This window comes from Macrobrachium rosenbergii, chromosome 15 (genome assembly GCF_040412425.1).
Source record: "Macrobrachium rosenbergii isolate ZJJX-2024 chromosome 15, ASM4041242v1, whole genome shotgun sequence".
Lineage (NCBI taxonomy): Eukaryota > Metazoa > Arthropoda > Malacostraca > Decapoda > Palaemonidae > Macrobrachium > Macrobrachium rosenbergii.
Window position 1 is genome coordinate 23,552,176 of NC_089755.1, and position 15,666 is coordinate 23,567,841.

The following is a 15,666-nucleotide window of genomic DNA, read 5'->3' on the forward strand; positions in this document are numbered from 1 at the left end:
AATCAAGTTCTGTGTAAGCAATCAGTATTGAAAAAATATTTATCAATCCCATTACTGTACTTTATTTTTCAAATTGGACATAAAATCGAAAGTACATACGTTTCTATTGCTGATAATAGAAGCCACAAGAAATTGAGTAGGGGCAGAAGAAATGGTGGTCCACGTTGCTTAGTTATGTTGGGATGCTTTTTCGTGTAAGTTTCAAATACTTCTGAGGCTTCTACTTTCTTTTGTAGACATAAGTACCTGAAACGGAGAATGACATTCTATGGACCAATACTACAATTGCCTTGCGTTTCCATGACAGTTAGGAATGATAACAGTATAAGATTTAAAATTCAGTAATAGTAATAACGTACAAATCAAACAGTCCAGGCTCAACAGGACTGACTGGGTGCTGGACTAGCAAAAATGCCAGACTAACAACTAGCCCTTAAAATTACTGGTTAGCCTATATAAAATCCTGTATCCAACTGTCACTGTAACTTATTTTCCTTTGTAACATCTTAGTTACTGTGTACTTGTTTAATTTTTTCCCAAAAAAGAGATCAAGCTGTGAAACAGATTACGCTACATGATATTTCTTAAAAAGTGCATGTAAAAAAGGCATCAAAACTAGCTGTTCTACCTCCAGATTAGAGAAAGAGAGAGCAGTACGTACTCTGTAATGGAACATTACTGTTGTTACATTATCTAAATAGACAAAGCAGTCATAATATATATGTTTTACATATAATACTTCTTAATTATGATTCTATTCAATAACTGATGCTTTTCTAAGCATCCTTTGACTGTATCACACTAAACTGTAACAAATAGCATGTGTACACACACATCTACATAAAGATATTATAAATATTTAACATATTACATTTCTAAATTGTCTGTTCCTGTTCTAAAATCTTATTTTTAAAAACTTTTATGAGTGACTGATACAGTATAGCTTGTGTGCTGTATAAGTTTCAAAATGATCTGCAAACTCACACTTGTGCAAGCATATATCACATAGCTTTGCCTATTCTTCCTATACTATACACAAGCAATACAGACAGAAGCTTGTGACCTTGTGAGTGGTCTAAGCATACTACAGTATAAACAAAATGATATTTTCATAATAAAATAAATTTTTGAACATACTTACCTGGTAGTTATATATATAGCTTAAGTCCCTGACGCGCGGCAGAATTTCAAAATTCGCGGCTTTCGCCGATGGGTAGTCAGGTGTACCACCTGTGCGCCCTCTACCCAGGTACCTGGAACTGTTCCAACTATTCCTCAGATCTTCCATGCCCCTAGTCTCTAAAGGGGAGGAGGGAGGGAATTTAATTATATATAACTACCAGGTAAGTAAGTTCAAAAATTTATTTTATTATGAAAATATCATTTTTAAACATCTGACTTACCCGGTAGTTATATATATATAGCTGATTGACACCTTTGGTGGAGGGTCAGAGACAGCCAACATCGTTGGAATTTTTGTAAGGGTTAATAAACCAGCAAGGTTCTTACCTGGGTTAAGGCCCCAGCTTCAATAGACTCCCCCTCATTATGTCTGCTTTCCTTAAGAAGGTCCAGCGATCCACTCAAGGGGCACAGAAGACCTCTAGGAGCTGCCAACGATGTACCAACGCCTCTATGTGACGGGCAACCTATAATACCCTTGTTCGGGGCTACCAAGGAACAAATAATACCAGCTAAAATCAATGATTGTGGAAGACTGCGTCCAATCTTCACAAACAACCATAAATTTCCAACATTCAAGGCAAAGAATCAAGGGTATTGTTTTATGGGAATGTAGGGAGTAGTCCTTCTCCCACTACTGAGTTAGCTGCTATAAAGGGTCCCAGTGTATAGCAGTCGTCATAAAGCGTTTGTACTTGTAAGTAATTGTGGTAAACACTGACTTGCTTCTTACTCAGAAGGTAGCGTCCATAATACTTTGTAGGGACCTATTCTGTCTAAAGGCTACAGAGGTTGCAACTGCCCTGACCTCATGAGTTTTAACCTTTAGAAGTTTGAGGTCCACCTCACTACATTCTGAATGCGGCATATCAGCATGAAAAGGATAGCATTCTTTGACATTGGCAGAGAGAGGGAGCTTCTTAACTGAACACCAAAGCGCCTCTGACTTGCTACGTAAATCTTTCGTCCTTTGCAGGTAAGCTCTCAGAGCTCTTACCGGGCACAGGACTCTCTCTAACTCCTCACCTGCGATGTCTGCCATATTTGTAATCTCGAACGCCTTGGGCCAGGGTTGTGAAGGACGTTCATTCTTAGCTAAAAACCTCAGTTGTAGAGAGCAGATGCTTTGCTGTTCCTAAAACCAACAGTTTTATTGAAGGCATATTACTTCACGCAGCTCTTTTAGCTGTTGCTAAGCATGCCAAAACAGAGTCTTCATGGTGATATCTTTAAATGAAATCTCATGTAAAGGTTTGAACCTCTCTCCAGGCATGAGAAACTTTAGGACCACGTCTAGGTTCCACGCTGAGTGAATGTACCTTTTCTCCTTAGTAGTCTCGAATGATCTGAGAAGATCTTGGAAGATCATGATGACAGACAAATCCAAGTTTCTGTGTCTGAAGACAGCTGCTAACATGCTCTGTATCATAATGGTGAGACTGAAAAGCTACGTATCCTCTTGAGATAAAAGGAAATCCAGCTATCACAGGTCACAGAGGTACTGGAAGAGGAAGCGAGGTTGTCCTTCACACCATCTCTAAAATATCCCACTTGGATTGGTACACCCTGATGGTAGATGACCTCCTTGCTCTTGCATTAAGCTCTAGCTGCCTCCTTCGAAAAACCTCTAGCTCTTGCGAGTTTTTCGATAGTCTGAAGGCAGTCAGCTGTAGACCTTGGAGGTTTTGGTGATACTTTTCCAAGTGGGGTTGTTTGAGTAGATCTGGTCTCAGAGGCAGACTTCTTGGTGTGTCCACCATCCATTCGCACCTCACCTTGAGCCATTCTCTTATCGGCCCAAAAGGGGACCACTAGAGTCATCCTGGTGTTCTCATGGGACACGAACTTCTGAATGACTTTGTTTATAATTTTGAGCGGGGAAAAGCGTGGCGTCTAGAGTTGGACCAGTTTAAAAAGGCAGCATCTATATACGTTGCCTCGGGATCTGAGTGCGGGAGGCAGTAAATCTCCATCCTCTTCGTTGTGCTGTGGCGGTCTATGCATGGGCGTCCATGTACCGTCTCTGCGAGCGTCTTGATGAAGAGTCCATTCTGTTGCAGGACTTGGCCTTTTCTGCTCAGACTGTCTGCTCTCACATTCCTTTCCCCTTGAATGAACCGTGTCAACAAAGTCACATTCTTCTCTTTCGCCCAGAGAAGGAGTTGCCTCGATGTCTCGTACAACGACCTGGAGTGGGTTCCGCCTTGCTTGTTTATGTAGGCTAGCATGATCGTGTTGTGAATTGACCTGCGACTTTGTCCTGAACCCGAGTGCTCGCTGTGAACTCTTTGAGGCTAAAATATTGCAGCCAGCTCCTTTTTGGTTTATCTTGGGCCTCTGTTTGCTCTCTGGTCCAGGACCCCGATACCTCCATCTTTTCCAATGTTGCTCCCACCCGAGTGGCCCAGCGTCGAAGAACAACACTAGGTCTAGGTTCACTCTGTTTTAATGAAGGCCTTCCTGGAAGCTTGATTGGGTCGTTCCACTACTGAAGGCATCGTTTCATTGTCTCGGAAATGAGGATACACTCTGTCTCTAACCCCTTTTCTCTGCTCCAACACCGATTGAGGTGGAATTGGAGTGGGTGAAGGTTTAGTCTTCCCAGGGAAACAAACTGCTCTAGCGAGGAAAGGGTCCCTAGTAGACTCATCCATTCCCTACTTGACACATCTGTTCCCTAAGAAAGGGATCTGTAGTTTACCAAGGCTTGTTCCATCCTTGATGGTGACGGAAAAGCCCGAAAATCCCGAGACTGAATCCTCATCCCAAGGTACAGGATCTCTTGGGAAGGGGTTAGTTGTGACTTCTGTCTGTTTACCAGAAGTCCTAGTTCCTCTGATAAACAGATTGTCGTTTGAAGATCCTCCAGGCAGCGATTGAAGGAAGGAGCTCTGAGGCCAGTCGTCCAGATACAGAGAAGCCCTGATGCCTCGTGTGTGAAACATTCCCTTCCATTTTGACATCCAGTCTCATGAATATTTGGGGCGCAGTGCTTGGGGCCGAGAAGCAAGGGCGAAACTGGAATACCTCTTCCTTGAAGATGAATCTCAGGTATTTCTTGGAGCCCGGGTGGATAGGGATGTGGAAATATGCATCCTGAAGATCCAAGGAAACCATCCAGTCGTGTTGTCTGACTGCTGCTAACACTGATTTTGCTGTCTCCATGGTGAACCGTCTTCTGTACAAAGGCGTTGGGGAGTATCCACGTCCAGTACTGGTCTCCACCCCAGCTCTTGGGAGCCAGGAAAGGCGGTTATAAAAACTGGTGAATCCAGATTTAGTATTTTCTCTATTGCGTTCTTCTGCAATAATATGGAGCTTGTTGTTGAATTGCCTGTACTTGTGGATTGGAAATCTGTATCTGAGAGACAGATCTATTGGTCCTATCCCAAAGGGAGCTTCTTAGGAAAGGATTTTGTATCCATCCTTGAGTAGTTGAATGGACCAAAGATCCGCTCCTCTTTTCTTCCATACCTGCCAGAAGTTGGAAAGCCTGGCACCTACCGCTGCCTGCAGGAGAAGATAGTCAGGTCCTGCTTCTTCCCTGTCTAGAGCCACTTCTCGTTGAAGTTCTTCTACCCGCTCTAGAGGAACCTCTACCTGAGGGCCGACCACGAAAGGGCTGAGATACCTGAAACAAAGGAGCCTCAGCCTTACTCTTTTTAGTGGTGAAAGTCGTTGGTAGGACTTTCCTTGCTGTTTTCGATATCAGATTTTGCGTGGTTTTCTGGGCCAAGGATGCAGAGACCTCTTTTACTAGTTCTTGAGGGAAGAGGTAGAGAAGAAAAGGGATAAATCAGTTCCAGATTTTGACTGGGCGTGACCCCATTAGCTAGGAAAGAGCAAAAGATGGGCCTTTCTTCCAGGATTCCGCTGAGAAAAGCGCTGCTGGTCATTAGCACCATCTCTGATCCTTATCCATACACAAAATCAGATATACAAGTTCTTCGATTGTCAGTCGTGTTGAATAATTCCATCTTTCTTCCTAAAGCTCCCAGGGTCAGTCCAGAAAATTAAAGAACCTCAAAGGCCCTAAGATTCCTTTGAGGAGGTGGTCCCCAGCTCTGATGTTGACCAACAAAACTTAGATTCTTCCCATTGCCACTCATTGAGCGTCCAACAAGATTGAAAGTCTCCCTGGGAAGAGGCAGAATTCCAAAAGACGAGCGATTCTCAGTTTGATACCAAACGTAGACCTTGAAGCCTAGTTTGCTGGAGGAAAAGCAAGCGACCATTTTCCTTGTTCCTTCTTTAAAAGCATCCATTCATTCATCATTTTAAAGCGCTCTCTTGAATGGCCGGGGACAAAACCATCTTCGTAAAATGCTGCTGCCTTAGAGGTCTTCCCAAGAGTAAATTCTGAAGGTGAGGGCGAGGCAGTCGGGATGAAGTTCTCTGGAAAAACTTCGAAAATAGTTTCATAAGCCTTTTCAGGTCGATGAAAGTTGCTGGCCTTTAATATTGTCTTCTTCTGATATCTTCAGCCAGGATCCACAGGAGACTGCGGAATATCCTCATTTTCTTCTGACTGTCCGAGACCGAGTAGCGGCGTCTTTTTCAAATATCATGTTGGCGCTTCGGGCGTCCTGGCGTCAATCTCTTGACGCCTGGCGCCTTGGCGTCCATCTTCTTGCAGCTTGACGTCCTGGCGTCCAGCCTCATGACGCTTGACATCCTGGCGTCCAATTTTTTGACGCCTGGCGTCCTGGCGTCCTGACGTCCAACGTCCCGATGAACTACGTTCTGGCGTCCAGCTACTTGGGCGTCTTGGCGGCCAGAATCTTGACGCCTGGCATCCTGGTGTCAATCTCTTGGTTCGACATTCTTCAGCAAACTGTAAGGTAAGCGAGAACTGGCCGCCTGTGCGACATCTGTCAAAAAGCTTCCTCAGGTTGACATACAATGTCGGTGGACGAAATCTGCTAAAAGTTGCCAGACTTGCATCAGAAGAGAAGTTTCGCTTTGCATGTCTTTAATTAGACGATTTGCGGGCTACCTGCTATTGAGGATGGAAGGCAGGGGAGCCTCCATATCATCTACTAATTCTTTCTCGCGTTGAGGCGTTGGAAATGACGTTCGGGGACGCTGGTTTCATTTTAGTAAGTCGGCCCGAGCGAGCGACCGCCCGTGCGACAGCATCGTCTGCTTTTTCGCGGAGCAATCATCAGAGCTAAGAGGAGCGCTCTGGACTGCTCAATGACTACATCCCGAGTCGGAGGCGTCACTTCCGGCCTTGCGCTCCTGAAGAAGTTTTCTCTTGAGGGGTCTGAACCGCGGACGTGTATTGCCAGTCCGTCTGGGAATTCGTCCTCCGGCGAAAGGGCGAAAACACTTTAACCTCGCCTTTTCTGCTCATGAGGCGAGTACGTCCTGGGAGGCGTCAACAGAGTACCTTTCGATGGGGCGACTTCTAACTCATTAGCTAAAGCCTCTCGCCTCCCTTCGTCTGTCGACATTCCTTCTCACAGGGGTTGGTGAGCTTGGAAGAGGTCTAGGACTAGGAGCACGACAGGACCGAGCAATCGCACCCTCCACAACACTTGCACTTTTATTTTTCCTTGAGTGTTTAAGATCTCATTAGACCACAAACACCTCTCCTCTGTGTCTCTTGCGAGGATTCAACCTTTTGTCCAAGGGTTTGAATGGCTGTCATCATATCCTTCAAGGTAGGTTCATTATCCAGTATCAATTAGGGGATCTGGAACTACCACTACTGGGAAAGGAATAGCAGGATTGTTAAAAGAGAGGGTGTAAACTCCTGACTATCTCTAGAAGCGAGATCTACTACTCCGGCTCTTCACATCCTATCCCTTTCAAGCTTCGAAACATAGCGATAGTAAACCATCCACTCTTTCTCTGATAAACCCAAACATTCATCACATCTGTCCTTTAACTCACAATTCTTACCTCTGCAATTTACACAAATCGAGTGGGGATCTAACGCGGCTTTTGTAGCTTGGGTTTACATCCCCTCACACACGATCTCACACTTTCGAGCAAGTCAGACATCTTGGAAAAGAAAATCATAGAGAGATCAAAGCGAGCAAGAGTCAAAACCAACAATATCTAAAAAGTCAAGAAAAATCCAAAGCAAATCCAAAAGAAAGCGAAAGCCAAGCCAAATGTAATTCACCAAAACTCTGTGGCATCTGGGCCAAATGAGTAGAAATTCTAACGATGCAACCGGTAGTGGCAGAAGATCTGAGGAATAGTTGGAACAGTTCCAGAGTACCTGGGTAGGCGCACAGGTGGTACCTGACTACCCATCAGCGAAAGCCGCGAGTTTTGAAATTCTGCTGCGCGTCAGGGACTTAAGCTATATATATAACTACCGGGTAAGTCAGATGTTTAAAAATAAAATTTTTGTAACAATGCTATGAGGTCAAAAGAAAATGTCATTCAGTGATACAGTACTTATAGAAATGACAAAAAAAAAAAAAAGAGAATGTTTCAGATGTTAATTTCATTAGTAAACACCAAACACACCTTTCCAACATCAGAGCAGACACAGATGCTGTGACATGGTCGTTTCTCAGGTGTTGTGAGCTACGTTTCTTAGAGTGTTGTTACTCATGTATGAGTCTCAGAAGATACACTGGGCGAAACACCAATTCAGACTAGCCAAATTTACCAAGTGAGAGCTGAGTGTTTTCCTACCAACAGAGCAGAATGACCAAAGTAGACCCACATGGCATAATATACAATCTGTTTGGTAGTATACTAACTTGCAAAAACTTGCACAATTTCTGATTTGTTATCATGAACATATAAATTATTGCTTCTATAGTCTTTGACATCAGATGCAGTAAATTTTTTTTACTGAAAATTGACAAGGTATATATCCACAACTTATCACAATGACCCACTTCAGAGGCTTCATCAAATGGACATTGAATGAATGACTGTTTGATACAAATTGTCGCTGCACCATTTGAAGTTTTCGATATAGTACCTCATTTATAAAGTAAATTCGCGCAATACAAAGTCGATTCAATACGACTGTGTTCTTTCTTGTGTGTTGTGTAACGTAAGTTTGCTGATAGACCACTGCGTACATTATACTATAGAGAAACAACGCACTTATAAACAATGCACACACCCGCAGAAGCTTTGCAAATACAGTCGACACCCGTGTCGCAGAGGATACATCACAACCACCCACTAATAATGAAACCACCAAATGCCAAAATCCCTCTAAAGAAATGCTTATAACTGCTTATGTTGAAAGTTCAAATACCAAATGTATACTTAAAAAGTATCATCCTAAATCAAATATACCTTAAACTGTTATCTTACTACTGTAGTATTATCTTTGAAATGATATTATTAACCCTTAAACGCCGAGCCTCTATTTACAAAAACGTCTCCCGTATGCCGGCGGCGTTCGGTGAGCTAGCGCCGAAGCTGAAAAAAAGTTTTCAATCTGCTGCAGCTTAGTTTTTTTAAGATTAAGAGTTCATTTTTGGCTACTTTTTTTGTCATTGCCTGAAGTTTAGTATGCAACCATCAGAAATGAAAAAAATATCATTATCATATATAAATATTGGAATATATGACAGCGAAAAAAAATTTTCATATATAATTGTATCTAAGGTAGCTGTAAGCACAGTTAAAAGCTAATGAGTTAATTTTTTTAAGTTGTACTGTACACACTAAATTGCAATGATTTTGGTATATAACAAATTATCAAAACCATCAAAGCAACACAGAAAATATTATCACAAATGATGCATGAATTAAGTAGTAGACATTAAAAAATGTTTTTCAAAATTCACCATAAATCGAAATATTGTGCTAGGAACTTCCCGTTTGTTGAAAAATGAAGCTAATTGATTGAGTATTAATAGACTGTAAGTGTTTTAGCTTACAATTGCAGTTTTAAGCCATTGATCGAGTTAAAGTTGACGAAAGTGAATTTTTCTATTTATCATGATTTATATGAAAATATTTCAAAACTGATAAAGCTACAACCATGAAGTTATTTTCTGTTGTATTGTACATGAAATTGCGCACATTTTCACATATAAAACTTTATGTAACGACTAATATAAGCGGTGCAAATATCACAACAACGAGGCCAGAAAGAATTTCTGAGATGTTCGGCAAGTTACCATGCAGGCGTTGGGAAAATGTTTTCAAAAATTCACCATAAATCGAAATATTGTGCTAGAGACTTCCAATTTATTGCAAAATGAAGGTAAACGATTGAATATTACTAGAATGTAAGAGTTTTAGCTTACAATTGCGTTTTTTACCATTTCGGTCGAGTTAAAGTTGACCGAAGGTTGAAATTTTGGCAGTTATCGTGATTTATGTGAAAATATTTCAAAACTGATACAAGCTACAACCATGAGCTATCTTCTGTTGTATTCTACATGAAATTGCGCACATTTTCATATATAAAAGTTTATGTAACGACTAATGTCAAACGATGCAAACATTACGACAACATGACGAAAGAATTTCTGAGATGTTCGGCCGAGTTACCGCGCGCGACGTAGGAAAAGTTTTTTCAAAAATTCACCATAAATCGAAATATTGTGCTAGAGACTTCCAGTTTGTTGCAAAATGAAGGTACATGATTGAATATTACTAGAATGTAAGAGTTTTAGCTTATAATTGTGTTTTTTGACCATTTCAGTCGAGTTAAAGTTGACCGAAGCTTGAAATTTTGGCAGTTATCGTGATTTATATGAAAATATTTCAAAACTGATAAAAGCTACAACCATGAGTAACAATGCTATGAGGTCAAAAGAAAATGTCATTCAGTGATACAGTACTTATAGAAAATGACAAAAAAAAAAAAAAAAAAGAGAATGTTTCAGGAATGTAAATTTCATTAGCAAACACCAAACACACACTTTCCAACATCAGAGCAGACACAGATGCTGTGACTTGTAGACTCGTTTCTCAGGTGTTGTAGACTCGTTTCTTAACTGTTGTTACTCATGTATGAGTCTCAGAAGATACACTGTGCGAAACACCAATTCAGACTGGCCAAATTTACCAAGTGAGACGAGTGTTTTCCTACCAACCAGAGCAGAATGACCAAAGTAGACCCACATGGCATAATATACAATCTGTTTATTTAGTATACTAACTTGCAAAAACTTGCACAATTTCTGATTTGTTATCATGAACATATAAATTATTGCTTCTATAGTCTTTGACATCAGATGCAGTAAATTTTTTTTACTGAAAATTGACAAGGTATATATCCACAACTTATCACAATGACCCACTTCAGGCTTCATCAATGGACATTCGAATGGACGGCTGTTTTGATACAAATTGTTTCGGTACCATTTGAAGTTTCCAATGTACTTCATTTATAGTTAATTCACTAAATTCAAAGTCAATTAGATACACCACATTCTTTCTTGTGTGTTGTGTAATTTGAGGTCATTGATAGATCACTAAGCACCTTATATTACAGAGACAATGCACTTGTAAACAATGCACACACCCATAAAAGCTTTGCAAATACAGTCGACACCCCGTATTCGCAGGGGATACATCCACAACCACCCACTAATAGCTGAAACCCGCAAATACTTAAAAATCCCTCTAAAAATGCTTATAACTGCTTATGTTGAAAGTTCAAATACCAAATGTATACTTAAAGTATCATCCTAAATCAAATATACCTTAAACTATTATCTTACTACTATAGTATTATCTTTGAAATGATATTATTAATATCTTTTCAAGGTAATCTTAAACATTTTACCCTTTAAAATATATATGTATGCACTTCTAACCCTTCCAGCCAATAACAGAGAGAGAGAGAGAGAGAGAGAGAGAGAGAGAGAGCAACATATATTTGACCAAGAGTGGTCAACACTTTCTACCCTTTGTGGTCAATTTGTCATGATATTTGACATATTTGACAAGTTACACCCTCCCCCCTTGTTCCAAAGCTTTCGACAAGACTGGGAAAAAGATGAGGGAAAAAATTTATTGAACTAAAATCTTACTAATTCACTATTTTCTTTAATGACTTGATGTTTTGCTGTGTTTACATTAATATTAATGTCTGAAACTTAGTAAATCATTTATTTATCATACAAAACAAATAAACATACATATTACATATTAAGAGTAGCAAGACTTCGCTAGAAAATTGATTCCTCCTTTTTTTTGTTTTCATTTACTGCCTGCCGATTGATATTTCGCAGGGTCAGAATACAAGGGATTAAAACCAATTGTAGGCCACTCCCTTTAAGTAGATAATTTCTGATTTCCGAGGCAAAAGTGAAGCTGTCTGGTTGTCCTTTTCAGGCAAAAAACCCCTGCGGCCATCAGCTGAACATGACTCAACCCCCCTATATGTTGGACGTCCCCCTGCCCCATAGGAGGAGATAAAAGCGGAAACCAGATAGAGGTTTGCTCTCACACGCGCGCTGGATGGGATGGAGTAGAGTCGACACCCCAAATCACCGCCATGCCCTGGCCCAAATATGCCCTTAGCTCCTAACCACGTGGCTTTCAAAGTATACTTTTCCTTTGTGAACTCCGGCCACCTCCCACGTGTTCCCTTGGCTGCTGGCCTGACCGATGACCCACTCCATTTGCTTGGCGTAGCTTGGAGTTCCCATCACCTTGCCCTTTACGGAAGCCCCTGCATCTTACCACGTGGAAGAAAACTTGCCCTCGGAAATCGCAAGTCATCCACAGACCGCTTTCTGCACTGGAACCAAATCTCCCTTACGGTAACGTGCCCTGGAAAGACATCCATTCAGTCACGCTTTTCCTCGTAACATTTACTCAAGTTCAGTGCCAGTAATCACCGAATCTCTTGTCGAATGTCCGTGCTCCTCGAGTGTCGGCAGTGCTAAGCTATTATTAATTCATCGAAGCCCCTTGGCACCCTCAGTACAACTTCGAATCCATTATTCTTTTGTCTATTTTCATTACTGGCATATAATGCGCATATCTCTCATTTCAGAGGGACCCTATATCGTGGAAGCTTCTTGGACTGTGTCTGGAATCCCCCCAGTTTCACTCATCCCGTAGGAATCCCCTTCAGGATCAATAATCTACTTGCATTCCTCTTTCCCGTACTAATGTTATTTATGTAAATACACTCCTGCAAGTTTGCCCACGTGTTTATGTAATATTTTCCTCAGTAGTAAGAGCCTTACGCTCATATGAAATTCCCCCTTTTTCCTCTTGTTTTATGTTTCCCTGGCCCCCACGAAGTCGGAATCACAAGGCTAAATTATCTGAAATTGTTGCTACCTACCTGTCTCACAGAGAATATTTCAAACTAGATTGCCAGGGAAAACGTAAAAATATACATAAAAATTCTCTCATCAGAGAGAGAGAGAGAGAAATTATTATTTTTAATATTTAATGTTATTTAATCTTATTAAACTTAATATTTCAAAATTAGTACTGAAAATCATTGTTATCATAAATGTAAGTACATACAGTCCCCAGTCATCGGCGGGCTCGGTTATCGGCAATCCAGTTTTCAGCTTGTCTAGCAACGAAAATCGGGGATTTTTGCAGCTGATATGCACCAATATCCACTTATCGGCACCAATAACTGGGTATTGGCGCCGATACATACCTAACAGAGGAGCCGATAACTGATTTTTGCTATCACCACGCCATCGGAACAGAAATCCCACCGATAACCGGAACTGCCTGTATATGTAGGTACAGTACAGTATTTAGTCATGAAAATATGAATATTGCTCTACGGAAAAAATCCGCGAATATGTGAGTTTCCCGTGAATAATTTATAAATAAGTTCCACAGAAAATTCCGCAAATTGGCGGGTTCACGAATCATGAGTCTGTGAAAAGCAGGGGTAGATTGTAGTTTTAATTATTATGCTCTTGGGTATTGTTGCATTTAGTTTTTGTTTACTTGATGTTACGTGCAGTACTTGTTTTTTAAGTCATACTAATGCAGTCACCACCCTACTTATAATCATTCAATTTGTGAACATTCAGAGATATGAATAGACAGGGTCACATGTTCAAAATTTTCTGTGTGCCTATTCTGCTATTAAGAATTTTTGCAAAGAACAGAAGAACATGAAGAAGAAGAACCTGTTCCTTTAACCCTTTCCTGATTATCCTGAGTATTCTCGTGATTAACTAACTTGTATTCTTCTTAAAATCACAAGAATACTTGTTCATACTCGTAAAATATTTATTCCTATTTCTATCTTCCCGGTTTAACTCGTTCTTTGATGAATTTCAATTTTCTATATTTCATTTTCCCATAGAAAACATTTAGTAAGCATCTTTGTCAATAGATGGCAGCGTGCATTGTTTACTTGTGAATTTCCAATGTCGGACGCTGCTCCTGCAAAATTCTCTCCAAGTTCATAACTTTCAAAGCATGGAAAAAATACTAAATTTTGAATGTTGCATAAATCTAAATTTCATTTTCTTCATTTTACCTTTCTAGCATCTTAAGTAATTTTTTATAATACTGCATAATTTAAAAATGCAATGTAAATAGTATAATCTATGACTCCCAGTTAACTTGAGAATGTAAACTTCATAAAAAATTATACACTACGTATTAAAAACCAACTTACAAACAATTCACGATAAGAACAGCTGTCCGGAATGTAACTTGTTTGTAAGCAGGGTGGCAACTGTATACTTAACAACAATTGGTTATTAAGGCACAATTGCTTAATGTGCGTACATACACACCATAAGTAGATTTCTGTAAAACGAATCAACGAATACCTGCAGTAGCTATCCACAGAATTGTTAGTAGAGACAGCGAATGAATGAAGGTATTGCATGTGATTCTCTTTGGCTGAGGGTTGGTTAATGATGCATACATCATCATTAACTGCTCTTATACATTACACTTTTCATTTTTATCATAAAAATAAGTACTGTTGCATTTATTTCAAAATTAATGTTTTTTTTATAGTTCTAAAGGCTTATTTTATCAACACAGGGTCACATAATATATTTTAGCTTTTTGTGTCATTTTCAGACAGATTCACATGCATACTTCTCACTTTGGAAGTCTTCTGAATTCAGAGCACAAGTATCTCAGAGATCAGGAGAATGGACTGTAATGCATAATTTAAAATTGTGTTTTTCTCCTGGCAAAACAAATTTGAGTGAGAGGCTCTTATGTTGTTGTTGTATTGTGGTTTGTAAATAATTCCTGCCTTGAAAATATGAAATGGAGATGCTGTTAACTATTTATTAAATGCAGCAGTTAGTGGAAAGTGCGAAACCAGTAGTTTTCATCTGGAATGGGACTTTCAGATCCAAATGCCATACCAGCAGGCTTTCTGGACTAAAAGGTGCTGGCAAACTAGACTTTTACTGTACAATAATGGTCTACAACCTGTGTACATGGGCAACAAAGAAAATGTTACAACTGGCAAACAAATCCCTCTGTTGCATAAAGAAAGACAATTTCATAATATAAAATTTTATCAAACTCACCAAATGAAGAATGGAGGCTTAAATCTCTCTAAAAATAAACATCCTAGAGAGCATTATCACAATTTCCATTACTGCCTCAATAATCAAAGCAGCTGCTGAGATGAAACAAACCAGCAAGAGGCAAGAAGGGAACTCCCAGTATAATTACAGGTTTGTTTTTCAGGAACATAAAAGATCCTGTTAATCTTATATGCAACCTCACTATGTATACAGTCAATCCCCACCTATTCGCGGTTCAAGATTCATGGCTTCACCTACTTGCAAATTTTTGTGGAATCTATCAATAATTTATTTATGGAAAATTCCCCAATTTGCAGATTTTTTCGTAGAGCAATATGTATTCTGTATTTTCATATTACTTTCGTGACTAAATACTGGACAGTATGTATGTATAAATTTTTTATGATACAATAATGATTTACAGTAAATTTTCAAATATAAAGTTTAATAAAATTAAATAATAAGATTAAATAATAATAATACTGTACCTGTAATAATATGTACAAGTAAATAAGTATGTACTGTACTAATTTTCAAATATTAATAATAATAATAATAATAATAATAATAACAATAATAATAATAATACAGTACCTGTAATAATAGTAGTAAATTTATATAATATGATTAAATAACCTTAGCTAATAATAATAATAATAATAACAATTCTTCATACAGGTACTCACCAGTCATGAATGTTGATTAAATCTGATGAATTTGCCGTGCAGTCGGATGAATGACGAAGATATGACTGCACAGCAAAGCAGAGGAGTTACATCTCCTCTGGGGGTGCCTCTTCCCCTTTGTCAGGCACTTCTTCAGGCTCTTGGTGAGGCATTTTTTCAGGCACTAGGGGAGGCATTTCTTCAGGTGCTTGGGGAGGCACTTCTTCAGGTGCTTGGGGAGGCACTTCTTCAGGTGCTTGGGGAGGCACTTCTTCAGGTGCTTGGGGAGGCACTTCTTCAGGTGCTTAGGAGGCACTTCTTCAGGCATTTGGGGAGGCACTTCTTCAGGCACTTCAGGGGTTTGGGGAGGTTTTGGAAGG

The 15,666-nt window shown here is 39.8% G+C and overlaps 1 protein-coding gene across 1 annotated transcript in view; it reads right to left on the reverse strand.

Moving 5' to 3' along the window:
* Positions 1 to 15,666, reverse strand: part of LOC136846461 (Golgi to ER traffic protein 4 homolog) — a 127,557-nt gene that overhangs the window by 32,737 nt on the left and 79,154 nt on the right. The window contains exon 6 of the mRNA XM_067117258.1: positions 100 to 246. Within this exon, the coding sequence (XP_066973359.1) occupies positions 100 to 246 (147 nt within the window). The remainder of the gene's footprint in view (positions 1 to 99; positions 247 to 15,666) is intronic.